The 17,496-nt window shown below is 36.0% G+C and overlaps 2 protein-coding genes across 4 annotated transcripts; one reads left to right on the top strand and one right to left on the bottom strand.

Moving 5' to 3' along the window:
- The first annotated feature begins 944 nt into the window (after positions 1–944).
- Positions 945–16,001, top strand: LOC129882071 (E3 ubiquitin-protein ligase UPL7). 3 transcript variants are annotated; one of them, XM_055956212.1, is made up of 15 exons: positions 945–1,050; positions 1,193–1,315; positions 4,181–4,421; positions 4,619–5,211; positions 6,138–7,109; positions 7,213–7,547; positions 8,562–8,840; positions 8,938–9,190; positions 10,854–11,024; positions 11,105–11,197; positions 12,107–12,214; positions 12,465–12,581; positions 14,314–14,403; positions 14,565–14,659; positions 15,541–16,001. In XM_055956212.1, exons 1-14 carry the CDS (start codon positions 1,027–1,029, stop codon positions 14,646–14,648), a joined length of 3,483 nt encoding a protein of 1,160 aa, XP_055812187.1. In that variant the 5' UTR covers positions 945–1,026; the 3' UTR covers positions 14,649–14,659; positions 15,541–16,001. The 3 variants fall into 3 exon arrangements, with proteins under 3 accessions (XP_055812187.1, XP_055812188.1, XP_055812186.1); XM_055956213.1 differs by having other exon boundaries at positions 15,467–16,001; XM_055956211.1 differs by having other exon boundaries at positions 14,565–16,001.
- On the bottom strand, positions 15,078–17,005 carry LOC129882072 (GDSL esterase/lipase At5g03820-like). The gene is made up of 5 exons (XM_055956214.1): positions 16,768–17,005; positions 16,571–16,701; positions 16,255–16,488; positions 15,529–15,784; positions 15,078–15,271 (listed from the first exon to the last, which is right to left on the bottom strand). The coding sequence occupies exons 1-5, from the start codon at positions 17,003–17,005 to the stop codon at positions 15,078–15,080; spliced, it is 1,053 nt and encodes a 350-aa protein (XP_055812189.1).
- Between the last annotated feature and the right edge of the window lie 491 nt (positions 17,006–17,496).

Below are 17,496 nucleotides of genomic sequence, written 5' to 3'. Positions count from 1 at the left end.
TTCCAATTACTTCTTGATACCATCAGAGTATATATGCACTCATATATACTCTAATAGTATCATGAAGGAAAAAATACTGCAGTAAAAACATTGCTCAATTATTTTTTGATACGATCATAGTATATATATATATACCCTGACAATATCATGAAGGTCACGCGAAGACGGAAATGGGCCTGGTCACTCGAAGAAAGGGCGGGGCAGTGCTGTAATTACTTTAAGCCTTTGGTCCAATCAGGATAAATAAGTTGGGTAGGTACGGTTTAAAAAATAAATAGTTTACTCTCTTAGTCTATTTTGTATAGTTTTTTCTTTATATTTTGTAAAAAAAATACCATCATTTTAAATTTTACATTAAAAAAACTTATGTTTGATGTGAATAAATTATTCAAACTATTAAAGTATTAGTTACTAAAAATTGTTGACTAGTGAATCGTTATAAAATTATGTGTATTTAAAAATTTGTATTCACAACATTTTTATTTATAGAAAGAACATTCATATATGTGATTTATTAAGACGGCGTAGTAGGATATTCCGATATCTTATTTATAAATTATGATTTGCTCAGTTAATAAGATTGTATAAAAATTGAGAAAAATTTATTTGTATTCACAATTTGTGAGATTTTAATATTTATGAAAAAATACACTATTTTAAAAAATTCAAATTACATATCTAAACAAAATTTCAATTTCAAATTAATCTAGTTTCAATTATGCTTCTATATCACATATCCAAATGAGCCCTTATTATTAATATTTTTAATCAATATTAAATAAATTATGATAATTATCAGTAATAAATAAAATTATTATTTCATTATCATATGAATTTGTCGATTAAACATGAACAAATAAAGACCAACAGGTATTTATTATACCCCTTCTAGAAATGATAAGAGAGTATAAAAAATGCATTTTCTGTTAGGAATCGGGTCAATAATAAAACCCGCTAAACCAATTACTATCATATTCCCCATTATTCTCAATTCATCTCACGATTTGCCTCAGAAGTTAATACGCCATGAGCGAACCTCGAAAGAATCAGGTTCTTCTATATAAGCACAATCATCATCATTGTTGTTGTTGTTGTTGTTGTTGTTTATTGTTATCCTTTTCGGCGAATTTGATCAAATTGATCGTTTTTTTTTGCATGATTTGGTTGAATTTTTGTTGTCCGTTTTGATCAGGTTTCGTTGCGAGGTTCAAGTGCGAAAGAGATTTCGAGGGATGTGCTTTTGGAAAAAGTTTCACAAGAGAGAGCGTTGAGGAATTTTACTCGGCGAGCTACTGCTGCCGCGCTCTTAATTCAGGTCAGTGAATTGGGATTTATTAGCTTAAAAATTAGAAGATTTTGTTTTATTTGATTTGATTGTGAAGTATGACTTCATTTTAGGATACTGTATATTGGATGTGTTATTTTTAAGTAGAAGTTTTCCGTGCTTGTAAAGTGCTAACGACATGTTTTGAAAAGTTGGAGATGATCATATAATTATAAGCTAAATTTAGTGGCTTTTTCAGTGACACTGTTAAATTACTGTGTCAAAAGCACCTTAAAACCTCAAATAAGTTGGAGATGATCGTATGATTATAAGCTAAATATAGTGGATTTTCATTTTCACAACTCACAATAGTTAAATTACTGTGTCAAAAAGTGTTCTGAGAAGCGAGAAGCAGAAAAAAGCGCTATTTAGTATAAAAATAAAAAAATATTAAATATGCATAGATAAATAATCAAGTAGTCAATAGAGGTAACATATTAAGCAAATTTTTCAATTTTTTGATTAAAAAGTAACTAGATAGTCAATAATCCCCATAAGTCATAACATATAAAGTAAATGCATAAACAAATCACAAAGGGAGCAATCATTGGAGTTCCATACACCCAAGCTGGATCCCTTTTTTGTGCTATCGAATAAGAATGTACAACTTACTAAAATAAAAAACAGAACAGTAACTCAGTCACAGAACAACAAAAAAACAAAAGGAAAAAAATAGAGACAGAACAAAGCAGCAAAACAAAAAAAAAAGAAGAAAAAAGCAGAGCATGGCAGTAGCATCAGAAACAGGCATACACAGTAACTGAAAATCTAAAATCAGAAAAAAAAAAGAACAGAGTAAAGCTACTTAAGTAGCATTACAAACAGAAAATTGAAAAGAAGATAAGAGAAGAAGAAGACAGAAGAGAAACATACGTAGCAGCGAAACAAAAAGAGAAGGAGAAGAGAAGAGGAACTAACCTTAGCAGCAGTAGCGCAGTCACAACAGTTGATAAAGGAGGGAAAATATTTTGGAAAAATTGAAGTATTTTTACTGAAATTAAAAAAAAACACCTAGCTAGCGTTTATCTTGCTTAAGCGAACCTTTTCTCACTTTTATCAAAAGCGCGCTTCTCGCTTCTTGGACAGAAGCGCTTGCTTCTTCAATATCACCTCGCTTCAAGGCAGTAAAACGCAACCCTGTCGCTTCGCTTCGCTTCGCTTCGCTTCGCTTCGCTTCGCTTCGCTTCTCTCTTTAAGCGACGAAGCGCTCGCTTTTAATAACACTGTCAAATGCACCTTAAAACCTCGAATAAGTTGGAGATGATCATATAATTCTAAGCTAAACTTAGTGGATTTCCATTGTCACAATAGTTAAATTACTGTGTCAAAAGCACCTTAAAACATCAAATAAGTTGGAGATGATCATATAATTATAAGCTAAACTTAGTGGATTTTTTTGTTGTCACAATAGTTAAATTACTATGTCAAGAGCACCTTAAAGCCTCGATTAAGTTGGAGATGATCATATAATTATAAGCTAAACTTAGTGGATTTTTCACTGTCACAATAGTTAAATTACTGTCTCAAAAGCACCTTAAAACCTCAAATAAGTTGGAGATGAGGGTGATGAGTTTGATCAAAGAAATATTGGTGAGAGATGATTCGGTAAGACAAGAAATAGTTGCAGTTTATCAAGGACATAACCTTAGATAACAAGGTGTGGAGGACACGAATTATGGTAGAAGATTAGTATGTAGGAGTGCATCCTACTAGCAGGTAGGAGTGCTTTGTCTTGTTCCCTTACTAGTAGTCGTAGGGTTACTCTTGTAGTTTCTTGTTCTTCGATTCCTGTGACTATCTATTATTTCATGTAGTTTGTTTGTAGTACTATTTTGTTATAGTATTGTTATGTTACTGTCTGTTCTTTTGTTACTATTTATTATGTATTGTACTTCCATTATGTCTTTTCCTAGTTTGCCTGTCTTGAGCTGGGGGTCTATTGGAAACACCCTCTACATCACCTTTGAGGTAGAGGTAAGGTCTGCATACACAATACCCTCTCTAGACCCCACTGTGTGGGACTACACTGAGTATGTTGTTGTTGTATGAGGGTGATGAGTTGAGATCCTTTTAAGGCGGGGGCACACGGTTATGGTCTTGTTACCTTATGTTTCAGAGTCAATTGATCCTAGTCCTAACTAGAAATATCTTAAGAGACCAGCTTTTGTTTGAGCTTTACTCTCCTTGAATTAATAACAAGCAAAGGAGTTATTATGCCCTGATATTAATGTATATTTTTTGCTTATAATATTTGTGAAGTCACCTAGGAAAGAAAAGAAAAGGCAGAAGGAAAAAGTTCATTTTGATGAGGTCTATAGTTTTTCCTAAGGGGTTAATGTACCTTAGTATTGATAGCAATCAAATGCAGATAATCGGGGGTTGAAAACTTGGGGAATCCAAGTCAATAATCGGGAGAAAGAGGAAGGCTATTTAATATTATTTGTTGACTATCTTTTTGCTTTTAGCATTTGATATGTATTTAGCTATTTGGATGAACTTCAAAAGTAAAATTAAAGCTTGAAAAATATGCTATCACAATGGACTAGCAAGAACTAATAGATACTCGGAATCTGTAATCTCTTTCTAATCTCAAACACAATAAATCTTTTTGTGGCTCTGTGGTTTGAAGGTTTATCATTTGTTGATATGCACACACATCACAAAATTTTTATTTGTTGAGTTCACTTTTTTGTAATACAGCAGAACTAGTCTTGTGCTTTCTTTCATTATGAACCTTTTGTTTTTTAAAGTTTCTTTATAAACCAGTAACATGCTGAAAGCCTTACAAGAAAACAATGTCATGATCTCATCTTCAAGTGTGATTTCTATGAACACGACTTCTTAAAATATGTGCAGAGAGCTTGGCAGCGGTACAATGTTAAAAAACGTATATCCCTGGAGTTTCAGCAGCAGTGGGAATCATTGATAAAGAGTCATCTTGCTCCTCTAAAGAAATTGTCTATATCCAGCCAAGTTCTGAGGCCTTTTCTTTTCTTTACTACATTCTTGTTGGCGCGATATCCAAGAATCCAACCCAGAGAAAAAGATTGCATCAGGAGTTGCTTTAAAGTTATCCTGGAGAGCATAAACTCAACCAGTATGCTATTCTTAAAATGTTCATGTCTCTAAGTTTCTATGCAACTTTTATAGTCATGATTGTCTTGCTATAAAATTGTGTTTTGCAAGTCTTGGCAAGAAAAATATTCCATGTCTCGACATCTCGTTCTACATTTTATGGATTCATATGTAATACAGCATAAGTTGACTTTCTCTGTATAATTCTTTGCTTTTTAGATCCTGATGAAAACTTTTGCTCAATGGCTACTGGAACAGTGGAAGAGAGAAAAGTTTGGAATTATCAAGCAAAGAAGTTGATTACCATTTGCTTGTTTATTTTAACAGAATATGATAATTCTTGTCACAAGAGTAATGATGTTTTACTCGCATCATTGGCAATGCGCTTGGCAGTAATTCTGACCGACGTGAAAGGTTGGAAGTGCATCAGCAATACCAATATACAGGGTGCATTAATGGCTGTTAGGGATTTAGTTCAGTTCATGGGAAGTATTAGAAGTGGACTATACAATTCTGTAAGGAAGTACATATGTAAACTTGAGGCTCCTAGTTCCTTTCAGTCGACTTTGTCTTCTCAGACAGATGAGCAGTTATTGATAACTGCAAGTGCAATTACTTTAGCACTACGGCCATTTCATATCGCAAACCTAGTTGCGGATAATAAAAATGAATTACTAGAAGTTCAGAGTGCTGCTGAGCAATACTGTATTTATCTACTCACAATACCTTGGTTTGCTCAACGGTTACCAGTGGTGTTGATTCCGCCTTTGAAACACAAGTCTGTGTTAACACCTTGCTTGAGGATCCTATTGGTAAGTTTGGCATAGTAAAGGGAATAATTTACTGTTTCACTGTTGCAACTAACTATATGAGTGTATATGCCTTACATAATTTTAAGGCAATGTGTGTCTATGGGACGATATTATTTTTTTTAATTTTACTGATATTTATTTTGAATTTTGGGATAGCATTGTTTCTGTTTGCAACTTATACGCCTAAAGTATGAGGTGCTTGTATTACCCCCTTGAACTTCCCTTTTTTTCACACTAACCACATGAACTGTTTAAACACATGGCATCTTTTAAGAATTAAATAATTTTTTCTTTTTAAACTAGTGACTTTTTACTGATACATTGTTTGTTTAAGTGGTTATTGGAATCCATTTTCCCCATCAGATCTGTGAAAAGCTTGGATGCGGTTCTATTTCATTTGGATCAGATCCAGCATCCTAATAAAATAAAATAAATAAATGAGAGAAGTAAACAAGAAAAAGCAAGAAAAAATACACAGTTGGAACAAATAGTTGTTACCATGTGACATTTACTTCTTTTTATTAAATTTCTTTGCTCTCGTGTGCCACACAAGAGTTGAAACCACTTTATGCCACTTGGCACTTCAAGGTGTTAATAGATAGGTAAAAAGGAAGTTCAGGGGGTAATATAAACACTGGATAGTTTAGGTGTGTAAGTTGCAAATGGGGCCAAATTTAGAGAAGTTTTTATGTATTATTCCTTGAATTTATGATGACTCACATTATCTAAATTGCTGATTCAGCCTGCATTTAAACTTACCAATTTCATTTTGGTGATCATCTCTATATCTACAATTACTTTGTGCAAATTCCTATATTGATACCTTTCCAGAATTGAATTAGCAATCCATATTTTGCGTTATTTCTAATGCACTTATGTATATTAGAATGCGAAGGGACTGATCAAACTGTGACAGGTGATGGCAGATGTCAAAGGAGCAAATTCTAAAGGATATGTCAGATATGGATCAGATGACAAATTTTTCTCACAACAGGGTGATGCCACCAGTTGGTTGGGCTCTTGGAAACTTTATATACCTTGCTGCAGGCAGTGAAAGCAATATCTTAGATTCTGGAAAGTTAGTGTCTGGTTTAGACCGTCAATCCTATGTTCGTGTAGTGATTATGCTGGCGGAGAAATTGTTGTCTCAGATAGAAAGGGCTGGATGGGTGAGAAAAGAGAACCAAGAAGTTCAAGGTGACGGAAATTCTGTTGAAGCCGAGACAACTTTTGGATCCTTGAAGATGTCATATATGGGCCTCTTTAAGCCTGTTTGGCTGCAGAGGCACCTGATGGAACTTTTAGTGTTGGAGAAAGATGGTCTCTTTCAGAAAGCTGAAAGTCTACCCTCATGCGGAGCGGAATCTTCTGGGAGCTGTGAATTGCTTGATGTTGCTTACTACTATTCATGGATGCTCAGAATATTTTCTATTTTGAATCCGGTGCTAGGGGCAATGCCAGTCCTCAACATGCTATCTTTTACTCCTGGGTTTCTTTCTAACCTGTGGGGAACCCTCGATGAATCACTTTTTCAAGGAAAGAATCTTGTCAGTAGGGGCAAATATTTGGATGAAAGTACAGTTTCTGAAAACAAGATTCTTGAAGTTTCTGAGAGAAAGCAAAAGCATTCTTCTAAAGATATAGGCAGCAAATGGGCTAGTGTATTTCAAAAGATTACTGGGAAATCACAAACTGAGTTCAAAAGTGTGGATCCAGTTGGTGGAAAATCAAATACAGTGCACATTGACGAGCATTATTCTGATATGTGGGACATTGAACTGCTAAGGCAGGGCCCTGATGGCCTATCACAAGATTTGTCTTGCTTACTACATCTGTTTTGCGCTAGTTATTCACACCTGTTGTTAGTTCTTGATGACCTGGAGTTTTATGAGAAGCAGGTCAGATTTCTCTTAAACTTAAATTGTTCATGCTATATTTGATTTTCCAATGTCATTAGAATGATATTAATTTGTACTAAAAGTAAGAGTTATGTGAATGTAGGTCCCCTTTACATTGGAGCAGCAGCAGAAAATTGTGTCGGTGCTGAATACATTGGTTTATAATACAATGTCGCACAGTATTGGTCCTAAAAGTAGACCTCTGACGGATTCTGCTATCAAATGTCTTCATTTATTGTATGAAAGGGATTGCAGGCACCAATTTTGCCCTCCTACTTTGTGGCTTTCACCAGGTAGAAATAATCGGCCGCCCATCGCTGTAGCTGCTAGGACTCATGAAGTTTTATCAGCTACTTCAAACGGTGATGATGCCTCAACCTCTCCGTGCATGGGCTCCATCATTACTGTTATTCCACACATCTTCCCTTTTGAAGAAAGGTAGTTTTGACATGAAAAACTCATCATTAGCTGTAATATTCATCATTCATTTACCTTTAAGTTTATTCTGACAGTTTTTAATGTCTAGAGTTTGTCCAAATGCTCCTTTCCTGTGCTTGACATTGACAGATCATGGGTTTTGTCTGCGACTCTCTGTGCCTTTCGTCTTTTGTTGTTCGGGCGAGTTATATAAGATTCTTAACTGTTTGTTCATATTTTTGTTTTAGTATTGCTCGTCCACGTTAAGATATATGGTACTCCCGCCGTCCCAATTTATGTGCTGCTGTTTGACTGGGCACTGAGTTTTAAGAAAGAAAGGAAGACTTTTGAAACTAGTGATCTAAAACAAGCCTTAACATTTGAACGTCATCATCATGTGCTTAAAGTATCTTCTTGAAGCCCCTGCTGGGGTGAGGAAGTGAATGACACCAACGCCTCCAAATTTGATTTGGGCAGTAGTATTTTTCAACGCCGACTGTTATTGCCTTTAGCGCCCTTGAGTATAAAATTCCTATCATGAATTGAGGTAGTTCACTCTTCAGTTTTTTTGGTTGGAGTTTTGGGGTTCGACCCTTAGTCTACGATATAAATACATTAACCTCCTTTTTGTGTTGCCAATAAGAAGCTTTATGGACTTATGCTCCGCCTTTTAAATATTTGAATGTGATAAATACATATGCAACATTGTTGTGTGAATTTTCCGAGTATTCCATAATAATTAGGAATTGTACTTATATGTTGGTCACCAGTATATAATGATGTTGCATTTTGTGATTCAAACCTCCGAGGTCATTCTCACAGGTCCAATGTAATCGTGCAAAGAGTAATTTGCTTTTGATTTCTAGACAAAGAGATGTTGCTATGCCGACTTACATTAATTCAAATGTGTACTTCTTGCATCAGGGGTATAATTTGGAATCACACATGCAACTGTTTCTTGCTTTTCAAATCAAAGGGTGCCCATTGTTTTCTTCTGGTCTCGCAATGATCTAAATCATTTCTGGTTCTTGGCAGGGTTGAGATGTTCAGAGAATTCATCAACATGGATAAAGCATCAAGAAAAATGGCTGGTGAAGTTGTTGGACCTGGTGCACGTTCCGTCGAGATAGTAATTCGTCGTGGTCATATTGTTGAAGATGGATTTCAGCAGCTAAATAACTTAGGATCAAGGTTAAAGTCCAGCATCCACGTCTCTTTCGTGAATGAGTCTGGTCTTCCAGAGGCTGGCCTGGACTATGGTGGGTTATCCAAGGAATTCTTGACAGAAATAGCCAAAGCAGCCTTCTCACCTGAGTGAGTTGCCTTAGCTCATGTAGTTATCAAGTTAGCCATCTCATTTTGTGCTCTCTGAAATGACTCGAGGTCTTTGTAATTGGTTCTATTTTGTAAGGTATGGTCTGTTCACTCAGACCTTGACTTCAGATAGACATCTAATTCCTAATACAGCTGCAAGATTTTTGGACAATGGAATTCAGATGATCGAGTTTCTGGGGAGAATCGTTGGCAAAGCACTCTATGAAGGAATATTGCTAGATTATTCCTTTTCACATGTTTTTGTTCAAAAGCTGTTGGGCCGCTATAGCTTTCTTGATGAATTATCTACACTTGACCCTGAGCTATACAGGAATCTTATGTATGTTAAGGTAAATGCTTCTAATCAATTCCAGAAATTTCATTCGTAAGAGTTACAGATGATATCTACTAAACGACAAGCAAAAGTGAGTAGCTAATTACTCCTTGTGATGGTTACTTTGATGTGCTCTAGAAGAGCTGTTGAAAGGGTAGGGAACTCAATCTACCCAAAATCAATGTTGATAGAAGAACAGATGTTTCTATTTGCATTTAACAGAATGTTCTAAAACTCTTTAAGCACTTTATCACTGACAAAAAATCTAACTCTTTAAGCACTTTATCTCTACTATATTTAAGCAAATAGTCCACAAAGAAGTTTATACTAATCTATGTTTCTATCCAGACCACTTGTTGCCTAAACAACCTTCTATTCTGTAATATTGCTAGTGAAAGAACAAAAAACACAAAATGTAAATTATCTATAGAATTCATAGGGATCCAATTCCTTTGTATGCTGAAAAGTGGCGTGATTGGTCTTTGAGTAGATTTAGATTAGGGCTGAGAAGTAAGTTGACTTCAACATCCATTTCCAATTTATTTTGTTTTTAAGTGCCTTTCACCGTTTAAAAGTCTCTTTTTTCCTTTCTGTTAATTTATCAAATCAAAGCACCTTGAGATTTTGGAAGTTCGAGTTTCACCATCACTTGTCAGGAAATATTTTCATGTGTTTGGCTGAAGAAAAAGAATTAACCCTGCATGTGATGGAACGTGTTGGAAACCTAGAATAATTAAATAAATGTGCCCATGTTTGTAATTCTGTAAACCATCTCTACGTGCTCTGATTCCATATTGAATTATTGATGAAGAAATAGCATAGATTTCTTTTTTCACAAGAGACTTGTCAAGAATAAAAATTGTTACCAGAAGTAGAAAGGCGACAGTAAGCTCCTGAGTTAATGACTTAAGGTCAAAGAGTGGAGGACCGGGAAACACAAGGAATATGATTACTGATTTGAATGTCATATAATAATGTGGAGACGACTGTTTAAGTGTTTGAAACTGAAGGAACTTAGTGTAATTTTTGCTACATAAGTTGTCAATCTTTCAAATAAGTGAATTCCATGTTTTTAAGAATTGCCTAAATATGTCATCAGAAAAGTTGCAAAAAGGTTCTGGTTATCAGAAAATTACAACAGTTGCTTGATATAGTGGCCTAAATAACGGGTGGAACGAGGTGACACTGCAGGGCTCGTAACCGAAAAGAGGAGTGGTGTTTTCAGAACATTTGTCGAAGAAGGCATTGGAATTTAAGATGAATGGTGCTGCTGGAACTATAGCGGGAAGTAAGAGGGAAGCAGTCAATAGCTGAAGTTACTTAGATCTCTTATAAGATCGTTACCAATCGAAGAAGTCGTCTCCTTAAGATCGTTATGGCTCCGATAGTATATTAAAAATTAAGGATAAAAATGTATTAGTGATTTGATTAATATGGAATATAGACACACCTATTTGTAAGTATACTAGTGATAATTATCTAACTAAGACAGTAATGTTACCATTCTCAAAAACAAAAAATAAGTTATTACCATTCTCAAAAACAAAAAAAAAGTTATCTAAGGAGGACAGAAATATAGTTTCAATCTAACATAATCAACAACCCCAAGCCTCTATATATCCATATCCAATTTTAATGGAACTATGCAGAAGACTTATATTTGGTTTCGGTCTATGCAGCACTATGATGGTGATGTCAAGGACCTCGCATTGGATTTTACAGTTACTGAAGAGTCATTGGGGAAACACATTGTTATTGAGCTTAAACCTGGTGGCAAGGATATTTCTGTAACGAAAGAGAACATGTTGCAATATGTTCACGCAATGGCAGATTTTAAATTAAATCGGCAGGTACCGATACTTGTGATCCTACATTGAGATCCCCATTTTGCAGGTATTGGTGACTTATTGTTTCCGGCACTCAATGGCAGATACTTCCTTTCTCAAATGCATTTTATAGAGGATTGACGGACCTTATATCCCCTTCCTGGTTAAAGTTGTTTAATGCAAGTGAATTTAATCAGGTAATTCCCTTTGTGCATATTTTAGCAGAATATTGTGTTTCAGTTTTAGTAGCTCTTTGTACAATTTTCTTTCCCTATTGTTCACCCCTTCCACATATACTGTAGCAGGTTATAGCCTGACTTTTCATGTTAAGCTTGACTTAGGAGGTGGTTAGTAGACCGTAGATCAAAATCTATGTTACATGGACTCTTCATTTGACTTAATTTAATCACATCAAACAGGTCTGATATGGGTATGAGTTCGGATCCTTCAAAACACAAATAAAACCTGCTAAATGAAATCCACCTGTAAGGAAAAGTCCTGCTGTTGTATTGGATGCATAACCATGTCTCTGCTAATGTAACATAGAATTTGATTGCATACCCTGTGATTTTATTGTTTCTAGCAAAATGGAGGTGGATGCCTCTCTAGTTCGACTTGTGCTTTATTACAGACGCATATATACTTGCATGTGCATGTAGTCGCTATGTGTGTGGGCAAAGGAGAGATATATATGTGCTTACTCTGTCATCCTACCATCAATCCATATAATGTTACTGTATTCCTCATGGGGTATGAGATTCTACTATCAACTGATCTCTCCTTGTTCTTTCCATGCTAGTTTTAGACTTCCTTATCTCTTTGCTTATTCGAAACAACGATTGGCTTGTAAATGCTGAATGTGTCGGCAACACCTCTGCAATTTTTGTTTTATCTTATCTGGTTGACTGGTTCTCCACATTTCTTTAAAATTAAGGAATTGAATGTGACATGACATGTAGACAACAGAATGAAAGGCATAAAGAAACTGCATAGAGTGCATGTGCTTTTTTGTGGTATGAGATAAATTTGGAAGCCGCATGAGTCACAAAGGCTTTCCTTTGCTGGACTGCGTGCTTTCATTTCAACTAATCCAAAGTTTTATCCAGTTGCTTTCAGGGGGAAACCATGATATTGACATTGATGATTTAAGGAAAAATACGCGCTATACTGGAGGTTACACAGAAGGGAGTCGGACAGTTAAACTCTTTTGGGAGGTATGCATGAATTATCCCTCTCCTTCTCTTTTTTCTTTTTATGTTAAGAAACTTCAAATGTGATATCCATCATTGTTCTACTTGAACCATCTCAAACAAATATCTCTCAACATCAAGGAACTTGGTCTAAGCAGAGATCTTTTATTGTTTTGTGTTATCTAGCCAAATGTATGTGGTGGCAAATGTTAAAGTAGGAGAATAGCCATTGAAGACAATTAAGCATTTCTAACTAATTGTTCTTGTGGTTTAGGTATTTGCGAGTTTTGAACCAAAAGAACGGTGTTTGCTGCTTAAGTTTGTGACAAGTTGTTCTCGAGCTCCTTTGCTTGGATTCAAATATCTGCAGCCAACCTTCACCATTCACAAGGTATGCACTTTATCGCCCCCTCCCCCCAAATCCTGAAACCACCCAGCACACATACAACAACAACAACAACCCAGTGAAATCCCACTAAGTAGGGTCTGGGGAGGGTAGAGTGTACGCAGACCTTACCACCACCCAGCACACATGAAGATGATAAACAGATAAGAGGGCTTTTATTACCAGATTTTGTGCACCAAAGGTTAAAAATGAGCACACTGTAAAGTGGTAAATAGGCAGTGCTAATTCAAAATGGTCAACCGACAATGGTGAAAGTATAACAAGGGGGTAAAGTTATTGAGAGTTAAGCTGCCAAAAGAACCCGGAAATAGGAGCTCAGGGAAAGTTTCTATTGGTAGGTAAACTGATGTGAAACTGGCATCTCATATATTGGTAAACTGCCTCCAGTGTTTCACTTTGGATGGAAAATGCAGGATTGACGATATTTCTGCAAAATCCTGATAAAGAAACAGGAATTTGTGGCCAACAGCCAGATTTTATCTTCTCCGTACGGAGAGATTGGAAATTTGTGTGGAACTGAACAGGAGTCAGGACCCACGTTTCCTAATAGAGTTCAACCCTAATGTGTTAGTGCTGGGATACAGACCCATGTCTCCTAATAGAGTTCAACGCCTAATGTGTTAGTGCTGGGATACAAACTTTCTCCTGTAAGCGACTGGCTGACAGTGATAGTGTTGCAGAGGTGCAAATGTGGCTGAGGTTCGAAGCTTCAGATAATGCATTGTCGTATCCAGATGTCTGGATGAGTTCAGATACATTCAGTATTTCGGTATCTTGTGCCTTATTGAAGCTGAAAGGAGTCGGTTTTGATTTCGGTTGAAGTGGTTATAGACAGTAGACAGTGTGAACAGAGAAATGCCAATAAATGAATGTACCTTTCTGATGGATACAATCTATCATTCCCTTGTAGAAATGCAGGATAAGGTTGTGTACGATAGACCCTTGTGGTCTTACCTTCCCCTGACCCCGGACTTAGCGGGAGTTTAGTGCACCGGGCTGCCTTTTTTTTTTTTTACAATCTATCATTTCCATGATTTTCTATTTACTTCAATGGTTTGAGGAAGGTAATGCAGAGAAAACTCTTGTAGATTGTCCGGCCCTAACAATAATAAACTAAAACTAATCAGAAATGCCCTTCCCTAACAAGAAACCTATCAAATGTACAAATTGTAAAAGGAAACAAATGCTTCACTTGATATGGCCACATTATGTGTCATGCTGTTTTCTTTAAATTAACAATCGGCAAAAATATTCCTTTTTTCTTTAAATTAATATCCGAAAACAACTTAATTAACACATTATTAGTAACTATAAAGAACATTTTTAGTAACTTTCTGGCGTTTATCGGCATGGTGTACTTGTTCTTGTGTGTGAGTTTTCTAATGTGGCTCCCCATACATACTCTTTATTGATTACAAGCTGTTTTTGCTTCACGTCTTCCCAATAATCACTCAACACCAGCATTGCTAAAAATCTTACTCTTCTGGCTACCTGATGTTTGTTGCACTTCCTTCTTACTTCTTTATGTTTTTTATCTTGCTGTTTTTCATTTTTAGGGTGAAGAGGGAGGGGGGAAGATGAACACATAAACAAATAAAATACCTAAAAAATTGTGAAAGAAAGGGAAGGGAAAACTAGAGAAAATGTACATACCAAAAATTTAAACGGAATGCCTTGATTATTAGTAGTTAATAATGGTGAAATTTCGTAAATATAGGTTTCTTGTGATTTGCCACTATTGGCAACATTCGGGGGACAGGATGTTGATCGGCTCCCTTCAGCTTCTACTTGCTACAACACCCTCAAGGTACATTCTTAAATTAAACCACGTTAAGTTTGAGGCATTGAATGGGCCTAATCCAACTCATATTTTGTAAAATTGAAAATCAAGGTAGCTTTCAACAACAGGATCTCTTTTGACTCGAACATATTGCAATAATATCTGTATTTTTCCTTCTGCCTTGACAGCTTCCAACATACAAACGCCAGAATACCTTGAGAGCAAAGCTTCTATATGCTATCAATTCCAATGCTGGTTTTGAACTTTCATAACCATTGTGCAGGTAAAGTGGTTCTCTCTTTGTTTGTAAACACAAGAGCTAGCAAAAGATCACCCCTCTCCTTCCTCGACACCAAAAGAAAGAAGATACCAGAAGATTAAATTATTATTATTTTTATGACAAATGGAATGCTTAATAACTTACTTTAAACAAGTCCGTCCTTTTTTTTTCTTTTAAAAATCTGGGTAGGAAATCAAGTAGAATATATAGTGTTGACTAGAGCTCATCTCATGGGACGACTCAAAGACATACATAATACTGTTCTTTCCGTTGACATCAAATACCGAAAAACAGACGTGTTGTACTTTACTGTAACTGCTTTTATATAGATATATGAAATAAGACTGACTAAAGCCTCTTTCAATTTTAAAAGTAATAAGCAATATCATACAAAGTAGACAGTTTCTGCAGCTTTGAGGCTTTAAGAGATGAGGTCAAAGCCCTGTTCCAACAGGCTTTGGGCTAACTTCTCATTGGCCGATTCTGAGGGATGAAATCCATCCCAGAAGACATAATTTGTAGCATTGGAGCATGTTCCAATGGACCTGGCATTACAAAGGAATGATGTTTCTATTGTACCAGTCCCGCAGCAACCCTTCCTTGATTCAAAAAATCCTGGAAAAGAGGAATATTATCAGCAAAAAACTTTCGTAATTGACCTTTTTGATTTTAGAGTACAGTAGCAGGAAACCCATTTTAGAAATTTACATTTCTTCCTAATGTCAAGTTTCAAGAAATGAGACACATTTTTTTAAAAAAATGTTGACAATAAAATTCTGTACATATTAGTGCTTTGCAAAACTTTTGAAGGGTAAGCGAGTTTGAGAAAAAGGGAGGAAAAGGAGAAGGGAGAAATGGTTTCGGCATCTTACCTCTTTCTGCAGGTTTTGTGATCAGATCAAAGAGAGGCTGGTAGATGTCGAAGACTACGAGCTTGATGCCAGGAAGCTTGCTCTTTAACTTTTGAGTTGTCCTGTTGAGCTTAATGTTGAAAGATATTGCATCTTTGTTCAGTTTTGCAACACACTTGTTGGTTCCTCTACCGAACAAAGTAATGGCAGCTGGCAAACAACCAGTTGGTGGCAGAGTTGTGACCCCAATCCTCCTTGCTCCCAGATCATAGAGGTTCTGTCCATAGATCGCTGCTGATATTAACATGCTGATTGGCTTGTGTATAATTGAACAATTTACATATAATATTTCTTAGTTTGTGATATATAAATACAGCTTGATCTCATTTCTTAGTTTCAGGATAAGTCTACCTGGTGCTCAAGTGTATGCCATTTTTGTACATCCTGTAACAATCCCAATTTTCTGTAATGTTATAAGTGCTTGTTATGATTCATGCATGGGCTAGCTTGCTACCGTTTGTCAAATGAGAAATGGAACTTAAATTTATTTTCCAGGGTTCTTACTATTGTACTATTCCAATGATCTTGAGTTAGGACCATATAATAGGTTAGTCCTAATTGCATATTCATTTGATAATGCTCTTGTTATGCCTAGTAATTCCGTGCAGGTTCCTCGGATTTAAGAATTAGTTTATGGAAACAGTTGAAGAAGTGATAACAATTAATACAAAGAAGAGGAAGCTGGACCTGAACGAATGTAGAGTAATACTTCATGAGGATATCTGAGAACTGATCAGGTGAGTAGACTCTGTTGAGTAGTGGATTTATATAGTAGTTTTGAATGAAATCACTGGTTCCTGCACTAATAAGATGTATTCCTCCTGAGAAAATGTTAGTAGCCTTGGTCCTTCCTACCAGATTCACTACTTTCCTTTGCCACAACCTGTAATATTTTAGTTGACGTGTCAACGTTAGAGCACGCTGCACAAACCATGTCATTTCCAAGTGAGTCATCCTCAAAAAATCGGCAAACTACTGTTCTTAGACATATTCGAGTACTTACAAACAGTCGAGCAGTCCTTTCATAATAACCAGAAGCAGCTGAGGCAAAGTTGACACCAGTGAGAATTCTTTTCCCTCTAGCTTCTCTGCTTAGGTAAGCCGGTGGGTATGAAGTGAACCCAAGATATTCAGCTGTGGATAAAAAGATGCATGTGTGAGAAACAATTAAGGACATTCTTGAAATGTTTTAGACATTACCAGTGAAGTCTGTAGCCAGCTTTCCATTGCAGAACCTCCCGGTGGGTCTATGGGTAACAAAATCTCTTCCATAAGGTGGAAAATTTGCCTTGATGAGAGTGCTCAAGTTGTTATTGTTTCCAACATCAACTACAGAGTCACCAAAGATGCACAATGCTGGAACCAAAGGGTCTCCATTAGATACAGAAAATACCATTGCCAGAAGAAAACCACTTAAGAGACACCTCAAGAAACTCATTGTTCTCTTTTCCTATAGTGAATAATCTCTTCTTTTCTTTTTGGTATGAGAATTTTGAGGACATTTGAATTTAAGGTTGAACTAAAATGACTGTTGGATAGAAAGTTGCTCATTTCCAGGTGAGGAGGCATGTTTGGCACCTCATAAAGTTAATAGTAAAGTGAGATTATTGGGATCAAAGTACATGTTTAGGTAAAAGTTTTTTCTTTTTCAATTTTGTCTATTTCCGTGAGTTCATTTAGGAGTATGGTTATTGGCCAAGTGTTAATATAAAAGGTTTTAACTTACTTTGCAGAAATTGACCATTCCTCGAGCAAGTTCATATTGGTGAAATTGTGACTCATCATGAAATTGTAACTAGGAGTCCTACACCTAAGACCAATTTTTATATCGACTGACATTTCTTGATGTTTCAATTTTCATAGCTCATCACTTTGAATCGATAAGCAGCTTACATTTTCATTTTTCTTCTCCCTACAACTTGTTTATTA

This window comes from Solanum dulcamara, chromosome 3, assembly GCF_947179165.1.
Source record: "Solanum dulcamara chromosome 3, daSolDulc1.2, whole genome shotgun sequence".
NCBI classification, from domain to species: Eukaryota; Viridiplantae; Streptophyta; class Magnoliopsida; order Solanales; family Solanaceae; genus Solanum; species Solanum dulcamara.
Note: the sequence above shows the minus strand (reverse complement) of the source record. Positions and strands in the feature narration are given on the sequence as shown.

What these genes read in the sequence shown, in the direction of transcription:
- LOC129882071 (XM_055956212.1), top strand. Translation starts at nt 1,027, where the DNA reads ATGAGCGAACCTCGAAAGAATCAG. An exon ending in CAGTTAAACTCTTTTGGGAG is followed by an intron (nt 12,215 to 12,464) that starts GTATGCATGAAT and finishes CTTGTGGTTTAG; the next exon opens with GTATTTGCGAGTTTTGAACC. An exon ending in CAACCTTCACCATTCACAAG is followed by an intron (nt 12,582 to 14,313) that starts GTATGCACTTTA and finishes TCGTAAATATAG; the next exon opens with GTTTCTTGTGATTTGCCACT.
- LOC129882072 (XM_055956214.1), bottom strand. Translation starts at nt 17,005, where the DNA reads ATGAGTTTCTTGAGGTGTCTCTTAAGTGGTTTTCTTCTGGCAATGGTA. An exon ending in GCTGGCTACAGACTTCACTG is followed by an intron (nt 16,702 to 16,767) that starts GTAATGTCTAAA and finishes TTTTATCCACAG; the next exon opens with CTGAATATCTTGGGTTCACT. An exon ending in ATTACTCTACATTCGTTCAG is followed by an intron (nt 15,785 to 16,254) that starts GTCCAGCTTCCT and finishes ATCTATGGACAG; the next exon opens with AACCTCTATGATCTGGGAGC.